General features: G+C 55.3%; 5 protein-coding genes across 5 annotated transcripts; 3 read left to right on the top strand and 2 right to left on the bottom strand.

Annotated features, from left to right (window-relative positions):
- Window positions 1-217: 217 nt before the first annotated feature.
- Window positions 218-1,095, top strand: J7T54_003560 (SUR7/PalI family; the record flags this gene model as incomplete). The annotated part of the gene is made up of 3 exons (XM_051505056.1): window positions 218-227; window positions 290-773; window positions 825-1,095. 3 exons carry the CDS (start codon window positions 218-220, stop codon window positions 1,093-1,095), a joined length of 765 nt encoding a protein of 254 aa, XP_051363405.1.
- A 619-nt stretch (window positions 1,096-1,714) lies between these two features.
- On the bottom strand, window positions 1,715-3,720 carry J7T54_003559 (Protein kinase-like protein; the record flags this gene model as incomplete). Its single annotated transcript, XM_051505055.1, has 2 exons — window positions 1,715-2,064; window positions 2,121-3,720. 2 exons carry the CDS (start codon window positions 3,718-3,720, stop codon window positions 1,715-1,717), a joined length of 1,950 nt encoding a protein of 649 aa, XP_051363404.1.
- Window positions 3,721-6,270: 2,550 nt separating this feature from the next.
- On the top strand, window positions 6,271-8,040 carry J7T54_003558 (uncharacterized protein; the record flags this gene model as incomplete). The annotated part of the gene is made up of 2 exons (XM_051505054.1): window positions 6,271-7,925; window positions 7,977-8,040. 2 exons carry the CDS (start codon window positions 6,271-6,273, stop codon window positions 8,038-8,040), a joined length of 1,719 nt encoding a protein of 572 aa, XP_051363403.1.
- A 1,433-nt stretch (window positions 8,041-9,473) lies between these two features.
- Window positions 9,474-11,021, top strand: J7T54_003557 (putative D-arabinono-lactone oxidase-like protein; the record flags this gene model as incomplete). Its single annotated transcript, XM_051505053.1, has 1 exon — window positions 9,474-11,021. The coding sequence occupies one exon, from the start codon at window positions 9,474-9,476 to the stop codon at window positions 11,019-11,021; it is 1,548 nt and encodes a 515-aa protein (XP_051363402.1).
- Window positions 11,022-11,303: 282 nt separating this feature from the next.
- J7T54_003556 (uncharacterized protein) lies at window positions 11,304-15,143 on the bottom strand (the record flags this gene model as incomplete). The annotated part of the gene is made up of 3 exons (XM_051505052.1): window positions 11,304-13,567; window positions 14,037-14,173; window positions 15,073-15,143. The coding sequence occupies 3 exons, from the start codon at window positions 15,141-15,143 to the stop codon at window positions 11,304-11,306; spliced, it is 2,472 nt and encodes an 823-aa protein (XP_051363401.1).
- Between the last annotated feature and the right edge of the window lie 4,452 nt (window positions 15,144-19,595).

Genomic DNA, 19,595 nt, shown 5'->3' with positions numbered 1-19,595 from the left:
TTCGGCACCCCCAGGAATCGTCTACATTAAGGCTCGAGCACCCTCCCCGCTGCGACACGCCTTATCCTCTTATTATCCAATTCCGTCATCACAAAACATTTGCCTTGGTCCTACGTTACCTTACCTTGTCGACCACCACTGGCGCCTGGGAGTTTCGCAGTTGCAAAAAACAAAACAAAGCTTGCTATTTACATAATCGCTACCACCACCACTCGCCATGCTCAAAAGTACGTCTGCCCTCTTTGTTCGAACGCATGACTTTTTCACACGTGCTGACCACTCTACACAGACGCCGCGCTCGGTGCGACAGGCATCATCCTGCTCTCAGGCTCGCTCCTCCTCCTGTTGTTCGTTATACTCGCGGGCGTGTCAGACGTGACGCCTCTGAAGCATACCTACTTTCTGCAAGCCGACACTTCCGGTATCAGCGGCGCCCGTGATACTACCCAGTGGACCTACTTCTACTTCTGCGGCCCCGACAACAATGACTGCGGCAGCGCTCGCCCAGCGCCGGCCTTCGGCAAGGCGTGGGATCGCGATGCGGAGCAGGCCCCGGACAGCTTGATTGGCAGCCGCGGCGGCGGTACCACCTCCTTCCACTACTTCTACATGTGGAGGTTCGCCTGGGTCTTTATCCTCATCACCCTCTTCTTCGCGACACTGGCCTGGTTTGCCGCTTGGCTCGCCTGCTGTGGCCGCCTGGGCGCTGCCATTGCCAGCCTCATGGCCCTTGCCGCCCTCTTCTTCCACAGCTTGGGTACCTCTATGATGACGTATGATCTCTGACCCATTTACGTGCTTGTGTTGTACTAACCAGGAACTAGTGCCGTTTTCGTCCAGGCCCGCGATGCCTTCCAGAGAGATAATCGCAGCGCCAAGGTTGGATCGTATGCGTTTGGCTTCATGTGGGCGTCCTGGTTCACCCTCTTCGTCGCGACCATCCTCTTCATCATCGGCATCAAGACCAGCAAGTCGCGCAAGGATACGACCGCAACAGCCACAAACGGTCACACCAAACGTCGCTGGGGCCGCCGCAACCGCAGCGTGAGGAGCAGCTCCTACGACGGCCGCAGGGTCAAGGAGGAGTATGCATAGAAAAAGACTCGTGTCAAACTCGTGCAGCCTATGATGGCCAAGGCGACGGCGACAACGGAGTTTTGACGCAAAAAGCCACTCGAGGCGGGCCAGCCGTCACACAGTGAGGGATCCTGTGAGGCGTAGGTGACTACGAACGAAATGCGAGCTGAAAGAGCTCAGGTATATGCGTGACGATTTAATTTTCAATATTGGAGAGGGATATATCCGAACGGTCTTTTTATTGTTGGCGTTCACGAGTATACGGTAAGATATGCAGGCGTCGGTCCGCCGACAACGGCTATGGGTAAATTCATCAATCTAATCGTTTAATATTTTACCCGATTCACTTCAACATGAAAGTTGTACAATGTAAGAAGAGTATTTGGTGTTTGGTTGCCCTGCTCCCGTTCTTTCTTGCTAGCGGACACGTGATATGTACAAAATCTCCGCTCTCCCACCATCGACTGACATCGCAACAATCTATTCCGCATCCCCATGGCCTCCCGCTCTAGCACATTTCCCAACAGACCCGGGCATAAGAAAAAGCTCTGATAACGTTTCGTGTACAGGAGGAAATATGAGGTGATCTCGATGTTCGACAAGGAAGGGAGAGGCAAAAAAACGAGCCAGCTCGATTTTAAGCCTCGCCAGGCCCAGCACCTATCTGGGGGCTGGCCATCGGGCTGACGGTATCAAGCGGCGCAGCATGCAAGGCTGGCCGCTCAGACAAGGCCGCCTGCTGACCGTCCCCCTGCGCAGTGAGGATGCTCTTCACCCACATGGCGATTTCCTCGTCTTCTGTTCCAGAGCCCATGTTCAACTTGCTCACGGCCTGAGCTGCTTCTTCTGCCTCGTCCCCCTCTTCTGCCTCCTCGACAATGGTCTCGGGCTTACTGAACTCCTTGAGCCAAGGGTGCTTCAAGAGCATGGCGTACGTGGGCCGTTGCTTAGGAACCTTGTGCAGACAGGCCTTGACAAAGTCCTTGGCTACATCAGAAAAGTGATCAGGAAGCGATGGCGGCTCGCCTTCCACAATGGCCTACATTTGTTAGCAGCAGAACGAGGTGAGGAGGAGGATATGCCCACGCTTAGCTGGCTGAAGATGGTCGAGGACACCTCGGGCGGGTACGGGTACTGTCCCGTGGCACACTCAATGATGGACAGGCCCAGACTCCAGACATCACTTTGCACGCTATATGTCCCGTCGGCGTTTCCGCTCGCCGACATGCCACCCCCAGAAATGCGCTCGGGAGCCATGTAACTCTGACAACCAATGTTCGTTTTGGCTATGCTGGCCACGAGGTTGCCACTGACACCAAAGTCGCAGATCTTGATCTGGCCGCGCGTGTTGGCCAGAATATTGGTGGGTTTTACGTCGCGATGAATGATGTTGTGTTCATCCTTTAGGCATTTGAGACCCATGACAGTAGCATACGTGATCTTGCGCAGAATGTTCTCCGGCACGCCGCCAGCGTACAGCTTGTCTATAGACCCTCCGTCCATGTACTCGATACACATGTACACAGCGCCGTCCTGGAAGAAGGCGCCGTAAAAGTCGATGATGTAGGGGGACACACATTCGTGCAAAATGACCAATTCCTTGAGGATCGTCGTGAATTTCGCATCGTCCAACTCGAGCCGAGTTTCCTTCATTGCCATGGGCAGTCCGGTTGTCCCATCGTCCTTAGGGTGGATCACGGTGTCGGAAACGGTGTGCGGCATCGGAGGCTTCGCCCCTGAGAGACCGTGGCCGAAGCGTGGCACTCGTGGCTTCGCGTGCCGTGCCAAATATACTGTTCCGTAGTTTCCCTTGCCAAGCTCGCTCACAATTTCAACCTCGTCGAGAGAGATCTTGAACGTCTGTCCGCTGGCAAAGTTCACACCTTCGCGGGTAATGGTGGCAGCGCCGTCGAAGGTGATCCAGCCCTTGTCCGCGTCGATGAACTTTTTGAAATCGTCCAGCTTGGAGGTCTGCTTATTCTGCTCTGCTGGATCTGGGCTGCCGCCCATGCTTGATAATGACGGCGCGTTGGGACGGCGCATCCGACCAGAGGATGGAGAGCCACCGGCACCACCATCACCGCCGCCATTCATGTCCGACAATTTCATGCCACCTCCCATGGCTTTGGCTCTCCTGTCCCCGAGCGAGGTCTTTGGCAAGACGGGGGCCGATTGGGGATGTGCTCCTGCGGCAGGACCTGGTCGTGACATGCCACCCGCCATGCCGCCAGCTATGCCACCAGGCATCTGGAGTTTTCCAGGAAACCCATTTGGCCCTCCAGTGGGCGACGGACCAGACGGCGACCCTGAGCCTGCAGAGCCCTTCTGCATGCGCTGTTGGTGTAAGGCTCTCGCCTTGGCCATGGCACTGTTATCTAGGCCAGCGCCGCCGGCAAACGAAGACTGCTGCCTCGTGACGGGCTTCCTAGCAGCACCCAATATCCCCAACGGAGTTGAGTTGGGGTTCATGTTGTGTGGGTCGGACAATGGTGGAAGCGAAGGAACTCGCTTGTGAGACTCGCTGGGGCTATCTGGAATGCCCTCGTCGAGAGGCGTGCTACGATCGGATGCGGTCTCGGAACCCGGTGTAGTTGCATCGTTGAACTCGTCCGGCGTGACCGGTGGTGAGGTATTGCCGCTCATGGCGGATGGCTTCGAAGCTCGTAAGATCGCGGAGCATGCAGTAGTGACAATGGGGTGATCACGTCGTGGCTCGCTGGGGGGCGTAACACGCACGGTTGACGGATCGTAGCGAAGGGCTCGGTGACCTGACAGGCCGTGTCGGTTCAAAGATCAGAAGTGCTTTCTTTGGTCGTAGGCCTTTCAGCGAATGTCGTCGGTATATGTTGTTTGTTTGTCGACATTCGCATGTTCACATGCGTACAGCTCGAGGGAAGTGTATGGACGGCTGACGTCTTTTGGAGAAATTACGATAAGGTGACTGGAGAAAAAGGATACCAAGAATCAAGACTGTTGGCAGGATATGGGTAAGCTCCAGTCCGACTCCTCCGTCAGCAGGTGATCAACAAAGCTCAAACAGCCACTGGGGAGACAGTGGCCGGTCCGATCCACACTTGAGGTACAGTACACGTAGGCGGGATGCGGGGTTCGATTTGGGTGTCGTCGCGCTGCGTACAGGGCCAGTTCCAGGGACAGAGGGAGGGACTGGAGGGGTCAGTGGCAGGCAGAATCACTGTCAGTGGCTACAATGGTGTCTGTGTTGCTTTGACATGATGCGATGATGATGGTAAGATCATCGGTTTGCTGCCTTTGCGAAGTGGCATTTGTGGGTTCATGACGATCTGATGCTCAAACAAGGACTTCGACATTCACCTGTTCCCATTCGGTAACAAGACCAGTGCCACGAGGCACGACATCGATGAAACCAGAAGTACATTTCAGCTCTGGAATGTGGAGCGCACACATGAGCAACAAATGCCAGGAATTACCTCCTAATCTTCACAGTGGATAATTAGTTGACGATACTAGTTTCTAGTAGAGGTAATTGCGGAGTACATGCTGCAGCAAGGCGCAAACGCAGGGATCGTGAGTTGTGTAGAGATCAGGATTGTGACATTCCACAAGGGCAGGTGCCTTGGAAGAGCTTTTTCGCAGCGTGCGCTGAGCAACGCGACGGTCAGTTTGAGTGGATGAGTAAACGCTGCCTAATTTCTTTTCGACTGACGACAATGACCGCGGATGTACCTTCTTGAAACAACCTTGAAATTGACTTTGGGGGAAATTCCTTTCTATCTTCTCTACTACGTGCGTAGGGCGGGAGGCAATTGGTGGGGTCCAACCATGATGGGCTCAAATAGCTTATGACGTAACACGGCCACAATCTCGTCGGTCGGCTTGTACGAGAAATTAAATAAGAAATGATAACTGGATGATCAGGGCCTGGGTGTAGCGAGATAGTCGATGTCTTCTGAACGGCATAGAGTACAGTAGCTCTTGGAGCACACCTTCCTGATGCCTTAAGTCACATCTGGCTCTCCGTCAAAATAAGTAGCAAAGAGGTGTCTGTCCTGCCATAATAATGAAGATGTCAAGGATGAATAGCACCTTACGTCTCACCTTTGACACTGTATCACACAATGCGGCGAAGTATCTGTCTTTGCAGAATGAAACCCAGATTCGGAGCATAGCATCCGGCAGTACAATATGGCTCCAGGAACAAGCGCATCTGCATGATGCCCCAGCATCAGATGTGATCAACAAAACACCAGCAGAGCTGTCATGGTTTTTCAGATGTGTTGCGCTTGTCCCACGCACCCAGCGCCTGAAGCCCAACATTTCCGAGCTACCTTGGGCACTTACTTAGTCAAACTGAGAATGTCGCGAACAGGCGCCAACGCAGAACGCCACGGAGCTGCAGGCGCTCTGACCAGCTACGTACGTAGACTGAGTTGATGGCCTTGCCCACAGACCTGCCTGCGCCGCAGCATCGATATGATGGCTCTCACACCGGTCTTGTGCGACCCTCACATTGCCTGCCTCAGTGCGATGGCGTATGAAGATTGACGCGATTCCCGGCGCAGACGAAAGCGCTTGGGAAGTCTGTCGGCCATGTAAATGACATGGAGAGTGAATCGTTTCTGGATGCGGTCTGACGAAACAGCTAATGTCTGCTACGGTGCACGACAGTTTTGTGGGAGTAAATTTCGGTCGAGCTACAGGCGCACGAGCACACTGTGTAGCCGGACACCGCGATCCTAATCTTGAGGCGATAGATCGTCCCGATAAACACGCAGCCCCTTGTGTGGTCAACAGGTTTTGGGGTTGCGCTGGCGCGCGCTGGCAAGTTGTTGGTTGGAACTTGGCTTGCGGGCTGCCTCCCTCTTCTGTTCTTGGCGCTTTCGACATTGATATCTGTTTCTCACACATTGAATAGAACGTTAACCCTTTAAATATCCCAACTGAGCTAACATTGAGGCTCTGTTTCCTCGTCAAAAATACTTCAACTCCAATAATCTCCGCACGTGCCGTTGCGACCTGTCCCCCAAGGCAATAATAATTTGCGCACCTTCAAACTCTACGGTCGTCGATCCTCCCCTACGCCACGCACGCATCAGCATCGACCACCGACGCGGATAGGCGTGACTTCATTCTCTACGTCCCGGACAAATCCTCGACGAGCATCAACCATCACGCCACAGAAAAACGACACAACCGAATCTACACTGATCATTGATGGATCAGTATGCATCGCTGACGGCGCCACAGTCGTTTCGCCTGGCGAATCTCGCTCGCCAGGCGGTTGACTATCCATTCCGCACCTTTCAAAATACGCACGATTCGCATCCCTCGATCGATCATCTTGTTCTTCTCGTTTTCGAGGCCGTATTGGAAGTGGTATGCGTCAGTCTGCCAGGCTACATTGTCGCACGACTGGGACAGTTCGACGCGGAAAAGCAAAAGTTCCTCGCCAACCTGAACGTCACACTGTTCACACCATGCTTGATCTTCACCAAGCTCGCATCGCAGCTGAGCGCCGAGAAACTGTCCGACCTCGCCATTATTCCCGTTATCTTCGTTGTCCAGACTTTGATCTCGTGGGTTGTGGCCAAGATTGTGGCCAGACTGTTTCGCTTCAATGCGCGGGCATCGAACTTTGTGACGGCCATGGGCGTTTTTGGCAATTCCAACTCGCTACCAATCTCCCTCGTCATTTCGCTGTCGCAGACGCTCAAAGGCCTTCACTGGGACAAGATCCCCGGCGATAACGACGACGAAGTGGGCGCCCGAGGCATTCTGTACCTCCTCATCTTCCAGCAGCTAGGACAGCTCGTGCGCTGGAGCTGGGGATACCATGTACTGCTCGCGCCGAAAGAAAAGTATGCCGAGTACCAGGACCAGTTGGCCGAGGAGGGTCAGCACATCAACGAGCCACATGACGAGCACGAGGCGGAGCGACTGATCGGCAGGACGGAGGACGACGAAGACGCCATGAGCACTACGACTGATTCGCAGGGCTACGAACCTGCGGGTCGCACGCCCGTTGGACACGCATCGACCGCGTCTCTCGTGGACGCGGCGGAGGACGACAACGGTTTGCCCAACCGGAAGAAGCTGTCGCAGCACCCAACAGCCCTTGCTGGAAATCACCCCGTCCTCAACGGTCATAGTCCCGACTCCGATATGCTGTCCTTTCCACACATTAGCGACAATGACACCGATGTACCCAAGGGACCCGTTGCCAGAAAATGGTACAACTTCAAGAAGGCTGTTGGAAACAGGGTCTCGGCTGGAAAGAAGAAGACAAGCCAAGCGCTAGCGAGTTTCTACGACAGTCTTCCGAAACCCATCAAGGTAGTTCTTGGATTCTTCAACACCTGTTTGCAAAAGACAAACAAGTTCCTCTGGGAGTTCATGAACCCGCCTCTGTGGGCCATGCTCATCGCTGTCCTCGTGGCGTCCGTTCCCACCCTGCAGAAGCTCTTCTTTGAGGAGGGCTCGTTCATCAAGAACAGTGTGACGGATGCAATCCGCTCCAGCGGTGGCGTTGCTGTTCCTTTGATCTTGGTGGTTCTTGGTGCCAACCTAGCCAACAACACGGGCGCCCGCGACGATATCGTGACCGACCCCGAGGACGACAAGATTGGCACGAAGCTGCTCATTGCCTCGCTGGTCAGCCGCATGGTCCTGCCGACTGTCATCATGGCGCCCATTCTCGCACTCACCGCCAAGTACATCCCCGTCAGCATCCTGGACGATCCCATCTTTGTGATTGTGTGCTTCTTGCTGTCCGGTGCCCCCAGCGCGCTGCAGCTGGCACAGATCTGCCAGATCAATGCCGTGTACGAGAAGACCATGGGCCGAATCCTCTTTCAGAGCTACGTTGTTTGGTGAGTGAAAGATCCTTATACTATGGGATAACAACACTAATGTCTCTGTAGGATCCTCCCCTCTACCCTTATCCTTGTAATGCTCGCCCTGGAGACTGTCGAGTGGGCTAAATAATATGCACGGAACAGGATAGAAGGGGTGATGATGTTTTCAGATCCCAATATCGGGCTCGCGCCGGCAGGATACACGCCTGCTGCGGATCGCATTGCGGTGGCGTTGGCGCGTGTCGTTTGCTATAAACGAGGAGACGGACTGTCTAGCCTTAGTATAGGGTCTTGTAACAATGGATTCATTGACAATTAGGGTCGCTGTTCACAAGTCTTGCGAGGTGCACGTCGGCCAAGTCCACTTCTGCCATGTCACGGTCTAAAACAGCAGTAAGGTCAGTAGAACGTCTGTACATTCGTCGAGCACAATGCAACAGGTAGTGCCACCGGGGATCGAGACTAAAATTGTAGAATGGTATGCGAGTCGCTTCTCTGAGAAAAATAAAGGTATGGAAAAACGAAGGTATGGATGGGAAACAAAAAGGAGTCACTGAAGTGTTATGCCCACTGCTGGAATTGAACCAACGACCTCATCATTACTAGTGATGCGCTCTACCTCTGAGCTAAGAGGGCGGATGACTTGATGTGAGTTGCGCAGAAAGTGGCGCTTATCAAGCATGCCGGCCTTTTCATCCTGAACGTTAAGCATCGTTTGCGTCTCTTCGACAAAAACGCAACCTACAACTTGCGACCATGGAAGGAAGCCCAGCATATTATCTGCCAGGTAAACCACTAGAACGTAAGGACAAATACGGCAGATGGTTGCGTGACACATGTCGGCTGACTCGCGATTATGCTATCTGGAAGATCCAGGTGGTTAGTCTTCTCACGCAGCATCGCCCATTTTATTAGCCCAGAGTCATGACGACGTCGACCCATAGACCCTTACACCGCCCGGCGCCGTAGCGCGGAAACCGTCGGACCAGCCACAGCATCCATGACACACCATTCAGACCCTTGCTGGTCGAGACGCGGGAAGAACGTCTCTCTTCCTCGCGATTCACATGCGCTGGTGGTGCAACACGACGGCTGTATCAATCGATCAGCACGCGAGGCATCTGTGTAGGAGGCGAAGATGCTCACGTATGAATTGGCGCATCATGACCAATCCGTGAACCGCATCCAGTCGTCAACATGGCGAAATTTTGTCGACTCCATCGTCAACCCTGGTCACTGCCCCTCCGTTGACAAATTCCCACTCTGGAATCTCGACATTCCACCGGGTGTCAGGAATCCCATTATCAAGAGAGAGAAATAGCGCAATGTAGCCTAGATTAGTACTCGGCTCCGAAGCCTTTTTGGCAAATCCTAGTACATACATAACCCAGTCGCGACTCCACCCGCGCAGCGCGCAGAGACATAGCTTGCCTGCCGGGCTCATCTAGCTTATTATTACTATTTGCGCCCACCTCTGTTATGACACCACTGTGTCCTCTTGAAACATCTCCTTCTCTCTTTGAAATCGCCTGGGTTCATCTCAGTATCGTCGCAAAAGACAGCATGGACCCGCTCGTGGTCGCTGCGCTGGACCGTCGTGCCAGCGATGGCGTGCCCTTTCGCGCCCGCGCCCATCACACCCACCACACCTGGGCGCATACCTTTTCCTCCCGCCCCGAGCTCTACATTCAACCGCGCACACTCGCCGAGATTGAAAAAGTCGTCGACCTCGCCCGAACATGCCGCAAACGACTGACCGTCACGGGCTGCGGCCACTCGCCCTCTAACATGACCTGCACGTCGAGCTGGCTCGTCAACCTGGACCACTTTAACACGGTACATGCAGTGGATCAGGAGACGGGCATCGTGGTCGTCGACAGCGGCATACGGCTGTACACGCTATGCGACGAGCTTGATCGCCATAGACTCGCCATGCCCAACCTTGGCAGCATCAACGAGCAGTCCATTGCCGGCGCCATCTCGACCGGCACCCACGGCAGCAGTGCTCGCCACGGCCTCATGTCCGAGGACATTGTCGCCCTCAAGATCACCCTCGCCTCGGGCGAGACGCTCTCCTGCTCGGCCACCGAACGACCTGACCTGTTCCGCGCGGCGACCCTCTCGCTCGGTGCATTGGGTATTATCACGCAGGTGACCATACGCGCGACGCCCGCCTTCAAGCTCCAGTGGACGCAGACCATTGATACGGACTACAAGATCTTCGAGGCCTGGCACGACGAGCTCTGGAAACAGAGTGAGTTTGTGCGCGTCTGGTGGATGCCCTACTCCAGGAGAGCTGTCGTATGGCAGGCGGACAAGACGGACAGGCCCGAGTCACCGCCCAGGTACAACTGGTTCGACGGGTCCATTGGCTACCACATCTTCCACAACCTCCTCGCGCTCAGCCATTACATCCCGTCCATCCTCCCGACCGTCGAGCGCTTTGTCATGGGCATGCAGCACGGGTTCCGGAACGGCAGCAGCTTCTCGGCTGTGCAGACGTCGGGCCAAGCGCTGCTGATGAACTGCCTGTACTCGCAGTACGTCAACGAGTGGGCGCTGCCTCTTCATCGCGGACCAGAGGCCCTCCGTAGATTGTCGAGCTGGTTGAACCACCTGACACCGGAGGATCCGGACTACGTCCCCCACAACATCCCCATCTCGGCCGATGGCCTCTACGTGCATGCGCCGCTCGAGGTCCGCGTCAGTGATACGAGTATTACCACCTCTCCCAGGCCGTACCTCGACCCTACCGTGCATGATGGACCCACGCTGTATCTCAACGCAACGCTCTACCGGCCGTACCATCTGGATCCTCTGTGTCGGGAACGTTTTTACGCTGGGTTCGAGCATCTGATGCACGAGATGGGCGGACGGCCTCACTGGGCCAAAAATTTCACCACGACGCGAGTTGAGAACGAGATTATGTTTGGCAAAGGATTGGAGGAATGGAGACGGGTGCGACGAGAGTGTGATCCGGAGGGCATGTTTGTCGGCCCGTGGCATAGGGAGCGCGTGCTGGAGGACGGACCCAGACTGGCCTTTGAAGAGGTTGAGGTGAGGAGACAAAAGGGCAAGGACGGCAGTGTCCTGATGCACGGTGAAGTCTGAGTAGGTATGTGTGTCATGTTCATAGCGATAGATGCATTTGTTGGACCCATGTAATGCCCTCCCATATCTACATATTCATCCGTGCCCCTCAACGCCGGCCTCCTTTTGATTGATTGATGAGAGATCCCGTCCGTCCAACCCGCGCTCCTTTCATCGTGCGTGGACCAACGCCTCAATCTTGAAATTAAAACAGGCAAAGGAAATGGAAATATGAAAAGGAGAATAGAAGAGTAGTATGTGAATGCAGACGCTGTATGCAAATGTCACTTCCAACTCCCAACATTAGCCGCGGCTCATCTGCCCCCCACTCGTGCGGCTCCTCTCGTCCTCCTCTTCGATTACGTCGCTGAGACGAGTGGGATGGTAGTGCCGGGGCGCGTCTCTAGGCTCACTCCAACTAGGCGCTCCATACGCCTGTCCTGAGTAGTCTTGTGGCTCCGAGTAGTTCCCCGACCACTGCTGCTGGTGCTGTTGCTGTTGCTGTTGGCCACCCCCCGGTGGTCCCGAGGCGGGAGAATCATATGTCCCGCTCGGTGGGTTGGTTGTTGCAGGCGTGTCGTATTCTTCTAGTTCGGCATCAGAACCCGAGCAACTGGACGGCGCAGCGAGGGGAATCCTGTTCCCGCGGACGTCGTAGACTGGACGGCCTTGGACGTCGGTCACAAACTCACCTTCGCTGTAGCTGCCCTGCGGAGGTTGCTGACGCGAGTGCTGTGGCTGCTGATGCTGCTGCTGATGCTGCTGCTGACTCGCCGGGTCAGGCGAGGCGTGCCCGGAAGGGGGCTGCTCAGGCGCATATTGATACTGATGAGGATCTCGCGCGCTCGTCTGCCGCCCAGGGGCCCCGTGCGTCATGGGGACGACCTGGACACCACCCACAACCGTGGGGTGGCCAGCTTGCAGTGAAAGTGTGCGGTCTCTTTCAATCTGTTCGCGCCGACCGAGCTCCTCCCAGGCGCGTCGGGCTTCATCCTTGGAAATGGCCAACTCTTTCTTCATTTCCAGGATCCTCTCTTTGTCGCGGGGTGAGCCTTCATGCTTCTCGAGAGCTTCGCGGACGGCTTCTTCTCGACCCTGCCGCTCTTGCTCGAGCGCGTTCTTCAGTATCGAGTTGAGCTCATTGGCCTGCTCGAGCTCACGCCGCGTCTCGAAGAACCACCGTTGGAACTTGCGCTCTGAGCTTGCCCGTAGCCTCTGCAGCTCGACCACGGCGTGGAACAGGTTGGCGCCGGCCGCAGAGAGGTCGGTGACTTGCCGCGACAGTTGACTGCTTACCGGATCTCGGTTGAGTTCCTCCTTGTTCTGCTCCAGTTTGCGAATCCAGTAGCTCGTCAAACCCTCCCAGTGTGCAGATAGAGTCTCCCAACGCTCAAAGGCGTGCGGGAATGAGTTGCGCGGCTTCGAGCTACCCGCAGCGCCGGCCAATGGAGGCGGTTCGACCGTTTGGGAGGGTACGGAAGCTTGCTGTAGCGGAGGTTGCGATGTTTGCTGCTGGTTCTGTCCCGAGTAGACCTGGGAAGGAATTTGCTGGTTCTGGCCGTAGGCCGCCGAATTCGAACGTCGATGGGTGGTTGGTTGCGGTGTAGTGGGCGCAGCGGGGATAGGCTGCATGGCTTCGGCGACATGTGATGGACGCTGAGGTTCATTGTATTGTGGACGCTGTTGGCCAGAAGTCTGGTTCTGGCCTGCAGCAACACCAGCAGCAGTGCGTTGCTCTGCTGCTCTCCGCTGCGCTTCCTCTTCTAGTCGAACTTCCTGCTCTGCTCGCGCGCGCTCCAGCCTTGCCCTCTCTGCTTCAGCCTTTTCGGCCTTTTGGCGGGCTTCTCTGGCCGCACGCTCCGCCATGATCATTCTAGGACCCCGAATTCCCGAAGGAGATCCGGTTGGCTGAGGAGGTCGGCGCGGAGCTGCCAGGCCATTGCCATTGCCGCCGCCATGTCCTTCTGGGGGCGCTGAGATATCCGCCATCTCTGCAGTCTCCTCGACAAGGTCAGGCGTGAAGGGGTTGGGGTGCCGAGAAACCTCTAGAGCATAGAGAATGGCACTTTGAGTATGCCTGGAGACCCGAACGACGGGATGAGGAAGTTCGGTTTCTGGGGGCACGTCTGTTGCGCGAGGTGGAGAGCGCTCTGAGGCAATCTCATCTGGGTCCTCCGAGAAGTTCTGGGACAGATTCTGCCTGTGGCGTGATCTCGGGTTGGAGCCGACGGGAGCAGCCGCGAGGTGAGCCTGGGAATCCGGGCTGGGGGTCGCCTCGAATTTAGGCGTGCGTCGCAGACGATGAGAGGATGGCGCAGGAGAGGGCTGCTGCTGGCGTTGCTGGTGTGAGTTCGAGGTCGTGGTCTCGTAAATGTCGTGACGGTCGTTAGAATGCGAAGATCGGTGGGAAGACAAGGCTGCGGTCTGCACTCTGCCAGATGAAGTCGTATACACTTCGAGACGCCGGCTGTGCACCACCAGGCGTGAAGCTGGTGGTGTACGGATGTGGGGGTAGCCGATCAGACGTGTGCTGGAATGCGCCGGCTGCTCAGCGGCGCAAAATCTGCCTGTTGGTTGGCGACAGTCGTGGCTGGTGATGTTCCAATTCAGTGAAAAGTCGCAGACAAAACGGATATGCTGTGCTCAAATCAATGCTCGGGAGGAAAGTCGTAGAGGGAGAACCAAGACAGCGGTCTGAGCCGGCCTGGTCAGGCAACGTCCTTATGGTAAGGTATTACCAAACGAGCTGGGGTCAATTAAAATGGGTGATGTCAAAAAAGGTGGTGGCAGGGAAGCGAAGCTGCTGATGCTGCAGGCTCGCCGACCGACGGCACTGGGTGGAAATTGGGGTGGCTGGTGGCGGTAACAACGAAGAACAGCGCCACAGCTAATCAGAGCGCAATTGACCGTGTCCAGGGCCTCAAAAGGCGGTCGCGAGTGACTGGAAGGTTTGGCGCAAGCTGCAAGTTCCGTGCGCTCGAGATTATTGGTTTTCCAAAGGGAGTGCGTGGTGTGAGGATGGTCCTGGTTCGTGACTGTCGTGCCAGCTCATGAAGCCCACCAACCGCTGGGGATATGACGCCAGCGTGTAAGACGTGGTCGTTGAGCAGGTCCAGTCGTCAGAAGGTGTTTTGATTGACTGCTTCAGTCGCTGGCCTGGTGCCGTGGTGCGTCTGATGTGCCTGTTAGAGCACTCTGGTTAAGCCGAACTGCTGCAAGACTGAGACAGCCAGCTCTGTGCCTGGCGCGGCGCGCAGGTGGAATGTAAGGACGGGCACGGCCAGCAAACGAGGGCCAGCGGCGCTCGAGGCCCAATTGAGTCTTGACGTCGCCTCTGGTAGGTCCAGTCGCGCTAGATCATGTTTCGTTGCACGTCACATTCAAAAAGCAGAGTCTGACAACGGGGCGCGCGGACGAGAGTTGGGCGACAGATATGAAGGACTATGGGAGCAGGAGCGAACTGGAGCGGCTGCTGCTGACTGGACTAGTAATAAATTACAGGCCTACCAATCGCACCTGCCCGACCGACTCCCATGTCCGATCGCACCTGCGCTCGCCGCCTCACTGAGAGGCTACTCTACCTTTTCTGCTATGCAATAATCAAGCAACCCGAAAATTAGGTGTTACAGGCGCCAACACGTTGTCATCGTATGAGTGCCTGGTTTGCATCTTCATCCGGTGACCTCTTTATCAAACATGATAGCTATTGACGGAACTTTACGTTTGGCTTTGCGAGTCGCACAAAGACATTGCTTCTTTACATTTGGCTGACTGACTACCAAGTTGGCCTAGCCCGGGCGCCTTTCGTAACCCAACATCCTTACACATAATCTCCGCTAGCGGGTGCTAATAAGTTTGCTATCAGACGCACAAGTAATATTGTTCGTGGCCAACTTCTCCTCACTTTACGGTACAGCGCGGTAGGAGAGCCTGCCCGATGACACCAACAAGGACCAAGCAAGGTTTCTGTCGATGGAGCCGTGGCGTTGGATCCGTCAATGCCAGCGCATCAAGCGGCAGCCCTGCGTCATCGGCCCTGTCAAGGGTGAAATAAGTCCGTCGCCAGCGGTACAACGCCCGCATGTGGCCAATGTCGACAGGATTTGGGCTCGAATCGCATCGTAGACTGGCCGTCGAGTCCATTGGACAGATTCTCGCACTGCGAGTTGAACCCGACCGAGATTCCATCAGATGTCACTGCTTTGGAGGGAGGGTGTTCGCGGGAGGCTCCGATGAGGTCCACAAGTGCCGTGTCCAATGGGACGCGGAGGCTTACACCTCACAACGAGCGCTTGATCTTTCCGCGAGACATGGCCACAGGCAACACTAGCATACAGCATCTGATAAGGGCGTAGAAAGTATACGGCCCATAGCTGGGCTGCTGGCAGAAAATTTGGCTGATGTTTTATCTGACAATTAACCAAGTCTAGCTTGAAATGGTTGCTGACTCCGGGAAAATAGTAGACACGGCATCGCGGCTAACGCCCACTATTGGCTTTCACGAGGCTGTGAGTTTGTGAGAAGTAGGTAAGTTGCCTATCGCCTACCACATGAAAGATAACATCAATTGGTCAGACGAAAATACTAAATTGACAAGAAGTAGGATATACATCAACTAGTAAAACAATTATTGCAGATAACACCGTTTCTCTTGACCTGGTGGCATGTCGCAGGGTAGCCATTTCACGATAGAAACCAAAACCACAAACATGTCTGGTCTCGTCGCGCTTCTGGTTGTTACGACAGAGCCATTCATTACGCACTTCTTCACCGCCAACACGCAACTTCTCCGCGGCTGTCCTCGCATCTCATCCAAAAAATGTCTGTGCGAAACAGCCGTCAAGAGCTAGACCCCATACCCGCCGCGTCCCACCTATTACGCGAAATCTAGAGCCTCGTATGCAGGGCAGCGAAAGATGGCAAACTTTGCAAATAGGATGGGTGATCCCACGTTTGCGCCCCTCCCAATAGATGGACTACACCCTGCATGTGTCCTGCTCAGTCTTTCCGAGGCCACTTGACCAGCTACGCATCCGATTCGATGAAATGGACGAGGTCCACGGTGCAGCTACTGCATGCACAGGATGACACAAGCGCCGGTTAGCTGGGTCTTGCAAGAGATTATTGCCAGCGCTCAGGCACAAGCTTCTCAGTCAGGGGATTATGACCCTCGAAAGCTTGCATGTGAGACGACATGGACTTTCTGTGCGGCCCCAACTGCCGACATACAGTTTGTTTCGTGCTGGTACGCCGGACGAACAAGGGCTGCGAATATGGCCAGCCAAGTGAGCCTCACCCGGCCAAAGGCGAACGGCCTGCCCAATGGTCTCTGTTCTGGATTGGGACCGACAGGCTTCGGAGGTAATGGCTTCAGAGCGAGAAGAATTGCCTGTTCCAGCAACCGAGGTACGGCAGCAGTACCGCGCAAGCCCCATACCAAGCCCCAGCCTCGTTGAGTCCAGGTCGATCAGGGTCATGCAGCGTGTTCGCATGTTACGAGAGGATGGCCAGTATACAGAATCCAGTGCCGCGTCGCTTACGTACCACTGGCTCTAAAATGTCCGAAGATCCCCCATCGTGCAGAATTGTGAGAACTGACAAGACCTGCCTGCCTCCTGCATACAAAAGCAACCCGCGGCAAGCCATGGCAGCAGAAACTCCCGGCCAAACCGTTGTTGCGACGATCAGACAGACCATCAGCAGGAGTTGAAAGGGACCACACTCGTCGTTGCTGCAGGGCTTCCTGCAGTAGGGAGCTGAGGGTACCATACCAGATGTCAGCGAATTCCTCCGGTGGTGGGTGTGACACCTGTGATTGTGGGCTTCTTGTCTCACAACGTGCGCTCAGGTTACGAGATGGCAACAGTTCCCCGAAGAGTCGGGATTGTGAAGGCGTCTAATATCGTCACAAAAAGGGGAGAGCCTTGGCTGCGTGCGCAGGGCACTCTGGCGAGATCGCCGCTCCGCGTCAAAGCAGCGCGATGAAGGATACAGGGCTCAAATAGAAAGAAAGGGACTGGACTCTTGCAGTTCCTTCAGATTGACCGCAGAGTTCATCGCTCAGGCAGTGGGGAGTTCTCTCATGCGCGCCTTTGCTTCTGGCCCGTACGGACATATCCTCCCTTGCTTATGACATCCTGGGTTCAAGCGCCATCACTACCACCACAAACGCCTCGCGCCACTGCCAAACCTTCAAACCACGTCGAAAACCTGCGCAAAGGTGAGGTCATAGCATTTATCAGGTGAATCGAGCAGGGGCTGGAAGCAGGTTTCCGCTGACCCGACGGGCCTTACTGCGGCGCCAGGCACCTGTTTACATACCAGCACCGCCTGTCTGCGAAATGCACCAGACCACCACCTTGCGGCGCACCAGGAATGCGCCGCAGCCAGATCAGCAACTGCAAGGACTCATGTGGGGTAAGATCAGGCCTTTGCAGCGAAAAGGGGCGCTGCGTGTGAGATGGAGAGCGTGTCTCAACTACGTGCCTCTTGTCTCACTGACCCGATCGAGCGAGGTGCTTGTTGTCCCGCGATATATTTGTATATCATGCCATGCAATCCCTCCCTCTCGTGTGTTTCTCTGCACATCTCATCCGTTCACGCAGTTTATGCTTGTCTTGTTCGAACCTGCTTCGACTTGAGTTCAGAAATGGCATTCGATACGGACCGCCGCAGCAAGCTAGCAGACCTGACCCTCGTGTCAAAGTACTATCCTGTGGCCAACTACTCATACCCAGCACGTCGGGAATCCGCAATGAGGGATCCCAGAACCTCTCTCGGCTCGGATAGCTCTGCGCCAGGGCTCATCGACGACAGGTCTGATTCCGAGACCTCGGCCGATGATGACTATCAGCAACGGGACTCGGCGGGATGGGAGTCTTACTGGCGACCTGATAGTGGGAAGAAAGAAGACAGTATCGTCGGCCACCCAAGGAAACAGTATCCTGCTCTGATCCCTTCGCCAGAGAGGAAGCGCCAGCCCGCCGCAGACAGCCAGAGCGCCAGCCCGAGCTGGCCACTACCCAACAGCCCTAGTCGTCAGACGAGAACCCGTCAACCAGCAGCGACCTACTCAGCCTTCCCCAAGCCCGTGGCCCTCCCTCCAAGAGCGAGACCTGCAAGCCCATCGTGGGAGAGCTCGAGGCCTCGTGCGGCACCAACACGCCCCGCCAGACCAGACAGGCTCCTCACGCCATGCATCCAGCAGACCTCACCAATTGCTGCCTTCTTCAACACTCTTCACATCCCGGAGCATTTCCGCAAGGAGCAAGAGAGGGATCAGCAGATCCCACCAGTCCCCAAAGTTTGCGTTGAACCTACCACCCCACGTCCGAGGACCTCCTCCTTGGCCGCCAGACCTGTTGCAACGGAGGAGCTTGAGCGTCCAAAGACGTCACACGGCCACCAGCAGCCAAAAGTTTCAGTACCAAAGAAGCATCGGTCTTCACGCTCGCTCAGACCTAGCTCGTCAACAACGCCAAATCGTTCGGTGGCAGATCGGCCTCCTACCCCGTTCGAGTCGGATGGATTTGACTTTTTCCCGAATTCACCCCAGTTTCCCATGCCAGATCCATACACCCAGCAACGCGCCATTAAATGTCACCGTCCCAAGCGCCCGGAACCTATATCCGTCTTTGAAGATGACTCTGATGGCGAGGACGACGAGCCACGCGCGTCCTTCTTCAAGTTCCACAAGCGCTCCACGACCGATTTGAGAAAGAGCGCAGGGTCGAGAACCGAAGATCGAGACCCAGATGTTGCCACTGGGAGACGAAGAGGACGCACAAGTCCGACCCTCAGTCTGCCTGACACTGTATGCGGCCTGCATCCCCCGAACGAGAAGAAAAGAGACGTCTTTGGACGGATGCTGGGGCGACGGAGTCGCCGATGGGAGGCAGAACCACGCCCAACCCTTGCACACCATATCCTACACACTTTCTGGACGTCGCCTTCTGGGGAGACAACGACAGCACACGCACACATACACACACAGTCTTTGCCTTTCACATTTACGTCTGTTCATCTTTCACACGACCACGTTACATGACACCTACGGAAAATTCTACTTTGACGATTATAAACAATGCAGTCGACCATTATGTATTCTTCTTCTACTGTTTTGCCAGCATCGCATAGCAACGGAGGGGGGCATCGGGTCAGCTGGCGTCCTGGGTATGGACCACGAAGCACCACGATAATGAGGAGCCGCCCGACGTTTTTTTTTTTCGTATATTCTTTGTTTTTGTCTCAGTCGCTTACTGCAGAACGCTTTACTACTGTCATCTCCTTTTCCTTGTGTACTATGGGGAGTAATGGGTATGTGAGAACTGGACCTCAAGGGGGGCCTGAGACAGAATGGTTGGACTGCAATGTCTCGGGGAACACGGGGTTACGTACGAACCAGTCGAAGAACGATCTGATGATAGCACACATTATGTGTACGATTATGAAACATTGATTCAAAGGTGTATTCTTTTGAATGGGTGCATTCCTGTCTGGCGAAGGGATGGAACGAAGGCTTGGGCATTTTTGGTTGTTGTCTTTGGCAACAGTCTGTGGCGTGGCAACCGATCGGAACTAACGTAAAGAAAAGTT

The sequence above is a fragment of the Emericellopsis cladophorae genome (genome assembly GCF_022114955.1).
Source record: "Emericellopsis cladophorae strain MUM 19.33 chromosome Unknown NODE_12_length_473309_cov_116_543296, whole genome shotgun sequence".
NCBI lineage: Eukaryota > Fungi > Ascomycota > Sordariomycetes > Hypocreales > Bionectriaceae > Emericellopsis > Emericellopsis cladophorae.
This window is presented reverse-complemented; position numbering and strand designations above follow the sequence as displayed.